The sequence below is a fragment of the Rhizopus microsporus genome (genome assembly GCF_002708625.1).
Source record: "Rhizopus microsporus ATCC 52813 unplaced genomic scaffold scaffold_17, whole genome shotgun sequence".
NCBI lineage: Eukaryota > Fungi > Mucoromycota > Mucoromycetes > Mucorales > Rhizopodaceae > Rhizopus > Rhizopus microsporus.
Window position 1 is genome coordinate 223,912 of NW_019671932.1, and position 4,880 is coordinate 228,791.

Genomic DNA, 4,880 nt, shown 5'->3' on the forward strand with positions numbered 1-4,880 from the left:
CCTCAAGAACCTATTTATATGGAAGCTCTTAACACTCTTCGGCCTGTTTTTGATGCTTATGATAGAGGCTACAACTTTGGCGAACAGGGACTTTATTATGATATCAAGCATAACCCTGTCAACCACTTTAAAGCCTTCTATCAACTCTCTCGTCTCTTTGTACATCTTGGTTTGCCCGTCTTCAATTGTTTTCCTCTCCAGCGCTCATGGTTTCCTTGTTACGTTATTATCGACAGCAATATTCTCTGCCAAAACATCCTGGGAATTCGATGGTCTAATGCTGTCGATAAACTGGACTACTGGCGCCGAGTTGTCAACCTTGACTCAAAAGCCCTCAAGCCGCAAGAAGGTGGACAACTTAGATTCCGTGGCACTATTTAAACTGATGGTGTTGGTGTCACGGTTCTCAAGAAGAGGTTTGACAGGCAAACAAGATACACGGCAAGGTTCACAGTGGAGTATGAAGCTACCTCCTACATCGCCAATCTAACTCGTCGAAATCATCAAGAGATTTCTGGTCGATGCGTCGCTGTGGACCCAGGAAGAAGAGATACGTTGTATTTTGTGCATGAAAACTCTACACCAGAGCAACCAGTGAAATTTCGGTACACTAAACAACAGCAAGACAAGACGTGGAAAATCAAAAAGTACCGTCGAATCTTGCAAGATCTCAAAGCCCAGGATCCTGACGTCGTTCAAGCTGAGCAAGCCCTTTCTCAACTGTATAATATGCGATATTCATTATCATAAAATTTATGTTCAATATGCTCTGTGTTTACCATCACTTATTTTATTGTAATTTATATACCATCGTCTTGCAATTATAGATAGTGGAACTTTTTCTCTTTCAGCTATCAGAATATGTTTACAAGGCAGGCTGTAATGAAGTATCACTGCACAACGATAAGCTTCCATGTAAGCTATTGGCGCTTTCGACTCTTGAATTTCTAGCAGCTCATAAAATATACGGTCAAGAGCAAATGAATGTACTTTTTGTACTAAGTGTGATGTATTGCTGTAGATTCTAGTTTGTTTATAGATATCAGTTCTATAGGATATACTTCAGTAGCTGTCTTCTGTCCACTTTCTTCATCCTATGTTGTTATTGTGAGTACCAATTTCTATTTAAGAATTTGTAATAGCTTGAAAAATTTGCCCTTCTTTTATACAACTTATCAGTCTTGTCGGTAATAGTACTTAAAGAAGCTTTTATTGAATGCTTAATAGCAGAGTACGAACCTTCAACTCTGTTGGTTGATCTATTATTAAAATGCATATATTGATATGTATGATAGCATATCCAGTGCTTCGCTTCTTACATTATCCTAAAACATATTCATTTTAGAAAACAGTACAATTAAGTGCTAGAGGTTCTCTTTCAATGCTCATGAAATGCACTTAGTTTGGCTATATATTCAGTAGCTTTATTCTTTTTCTGTCGCTTCTCTGAACTAATTGAATTGACCTATATTCGGTTAAATTAGTTAAGCCTTCTACTACATCATTTTTGATAGACTTGATGGTAATGCTTGTAGAATCTGCTTTGTCCTTTTCTTTTGAAGATTTACAAACGCCATCTTTTAAAAAATGTTTCTTCCTTTTAGATACAGCTTCTCCCATGCTTTGCTTGGTGTCTGCCCTAAGCGCGATCTCTTGGAACATAGCTTGAATATCAAGCTTGATAAGATCCCTTTTATCTTTGTTTCTTTTCGCTACATGCTGCATCAAATTGATTTCAAAGTTTCTCTATAGGTGGACGAAACAGAATATATTCAAAAATGTATTGAATATCGTCGATATTGTTGCTCTCAATGCTTTGTCATTGTCTGTAGCAATAGCTGAAGGAAGAGGAATTTTTTCTTGTAAATTGGAAGATCAGATCGTGTTCTTAAGGCAGTTGAGCGCCCAGCCATAATTGAACTACTTTTCTTCATTAGTCCACGCACCGCCAATTTCAAAAGTTGACAGAGAATCTTTTTTCTTCGACATTACGTTGCTTGTTCTTACAATATTGACAGATACCAGTTTATATGCATTGGTTTTGTAAGTAGCGTCAATTATAATGCTCGTCGGCATTATTCTTGCTTTAAGGACGGATAACTCAGGGCAGAAGAACACCATGTCGATATGATTATTGTCAATCAAACATAGCTTTTCCTTTTTCAGATCGAAAAAAATCTAAGTGTTCGTTCTCCAAGTCTTTTTGAGTGATATTTCTGGTGTTTTCAGGCTAACGTACGGTAAAAACAGAGCTAGGAGACAGGCCGACTTTGAACATATTACCAATTCTTTGTCCAATTTATTCTGGTTGAATCCGGTATTGGCTGCAAATAGATCTCAACTTAAATATAGGATCACTGTGTCTACCCTTCCATTTGTTGATGAACCAGCGGCCTAATTTATTCGTCTTTACTTTAATGTAACAGCCACGGTCAGTTTTCTGCTTTTTTTGAGCTTTTTCGTAGCAGACTCTTCTCTATTCATAACGCGGTAAGCGCCACTGTGTTTATGAACCAGAAAAAACAGTATAAACACTGGAGTTTTTAATACTCAATACAATATTGAACTTCTCTTCGAATCCAAGGAGAGCCTCACGGATCTCTTCGTTAGAGAAATAAATTTTAGGTATAAATTCACCATTTTCGTTCAAAGTTCGGGCAGTTTCTCCCAACGACTTAATATGGTCATCTGAAGATTCATAGCTGTTGCTTGCTGATGAGGTGTTTTTGTTGTTGGCGTACATTATTTCACAGTAAAAAAGTGTATTTTCAAAAATGACAGCTTAATTATCAGGAACGTAAGCCGAAATCAATCAACCACATAAATGGGGTGCTCATAGCGTTTTCGCGTGTATATAAGAAGAAAAATTATGTATACGTCACACTAATTTTATTTTCGCGTGTGTTGTTGCCTGTGCGTAGTTTTTCCCTTAATAAAGAACCACTTTAATGACCTTTGAGTACGGTAAGACAATTTTATTATATCGTTTTTGCCCTGGCCAGTTCAAGCTGTGAGGCAGTATCTAAAAATCCCTCTGGGCTTGAGGGTAAAAATGCTTTGGCTGACAGGTTCACGGAACAAGTGTTAAAAGCACTGCTATGAAGAATCAAGTAACCATTTAGTCAGTTTCTGCCCTGGGTCAGATGGTGATGGTGGCTCAACCTTTGAGTACAGTGCTTTCAACAAGCAGTGTCACAGCCAACCAAAATCGACGTCGCTGGCCAATGAAAAATGATGTCACAGGGCAATCAAAATTGATGTCGCTGTCCAATCAAAATTAACTTTATATTTTCAGAAATCATGTCGTAAATCTTGGCACTGGAAAAAAAATATAAATTGAAGAGTGGTAGTTTTTTTTTTTTTATCAATACTTTGCTATTTAACATGAATACAATATTTTTATATGAAGATGGGCATGGAAAGGTTATTGATGAGAATGGCGGCCCTAAGCCTATGGACTACATTGTTGATCAGAATGGATTTATTGTTGAGACAATTGCCACACATACTGAGTACTTGAAAAGTACTGCCTCCAGTGAATCATCTCTGACTTGCCCAATGTTGATAGAGAATACAAAAGACAAAGATATCCGTATGAAGGATGCAAACACGAAACGAGATTATGTGCGTTATACTGTTCAGGATAAAGCTAGGTTTTTTGATTTGAAGATCGAAAAGTGCATGAGTGCGTCAGCTGCAGCGAAGCAGTTGGGTATTCACATTCGAGCAGCGAAGAGATGGGTTAACCAGTATAATGTGTGTCCTGATAGTATTTTTGAGAGTTGTAAAAAAGTAGGCCGTAAGTGCATCTTAACCGAAGAGCATAAAACGGTTGTTATCAACTTCATTGATGCTAATCCTTCTGCTACTGTTGTTTAAGTGACCGAGCATTTATCGACGCAATTTCATGATCTTAAAGCCTCACGCAGCACTGTCTATAACTTTATGAGAAGTGAATGTAACCTTTCGTTGAAGAAAGCAAATTTTCATTCTATTGAGAGAAACAGTTCGGCAAAGATCGAGGAACGACACGATTGGGTTTGCAAATGGGAGAATACGGACATGAATTTCCTGATGAATTGCGTGCTTCTTGACGAGCCTGCGTTTGATACTAATATGAAACGCTCACGAGCTTGGTCCAAAAAAGGTTCTCGTGCCATTGTTACCAGACCCACTACGAGAGCTAATGCAACGTCTATATTTGGCGCTATCTCCGCTTCGGGTTTGATTGCAGTTGGCGTGAAAAAACCAAGACCTGCTAAGAAGAGAAAAGCTGGTGGATATATAAGCTCAGGAACTGTCACAGTCCACTACATCAGTTTCTTAAAAACGACTCTCGATGAAATGGACAAACATTTGCATATGAAAGGCCATTATATAGTCATGGATAATGCACCCATTCACACGCACGAAAACATAAAGAAGTATATTGAGTATCAAGGATACAAATGCGTGTATCTTCCTACTTACTCTTCTGAACTTAACCCAATAGAACAATTCTGGGCGGTGGCAAAGAGTAAGGTTAAGCGCCATAGGTTTTTGCAGGAAGATACTTTATCAAAAAGAATTACAGAAGCCTGCAAAAGTATGGAGAAAAGTCACTTCAAAGGCTTTGTTTCACATTCTTACAAGTGCTAGGATAAATGTCGAAACAAGGAGCCTATGTAATGGCATCGACAACCACATCAGGAGCCAATAGCACAGCGATTAAGAAAAAAATAAGCTACAATCAGATCGGCAACAAACAATTTTAACTTTATTACATTTTTTTTATGTAGGTCATGCAGCATTGGCAAGTATTTTTAAGAGCACCAAGTGTAGGATACTTCAGAAAGATGTTGGACACTTGAGTTGGACATTTCAGAAAAGATGTTGGACAC

At 38.0% G+C, this 4,880-nt stretch overlaps 1 protein-coding gene across 1 annotated transcript; it reads left to right on the top strand.

The window, feature by feature from the left end:
* Positions 1–18: 18 nt before the first annotated feature.
* Positions 19–975, top strand: RHIMIDRAFT_294333 (uncharacterized protein; the record flags this gene model as incomplete). The annotated part of the gene is made up of 3 exons (XM_023614079.1): positions 19–169; positions 237–349; positions 412–975. 3 exons carry the CDS (start codon positions 19–21, stop codon positions 748–750), a joined length of 603 nt encoding a protein of 200 aa, XP_023463192.1. The 3' UTR covers positions 751–975.
* Positions 976–4,880: the final 3,905 nt, after the last annotated feature.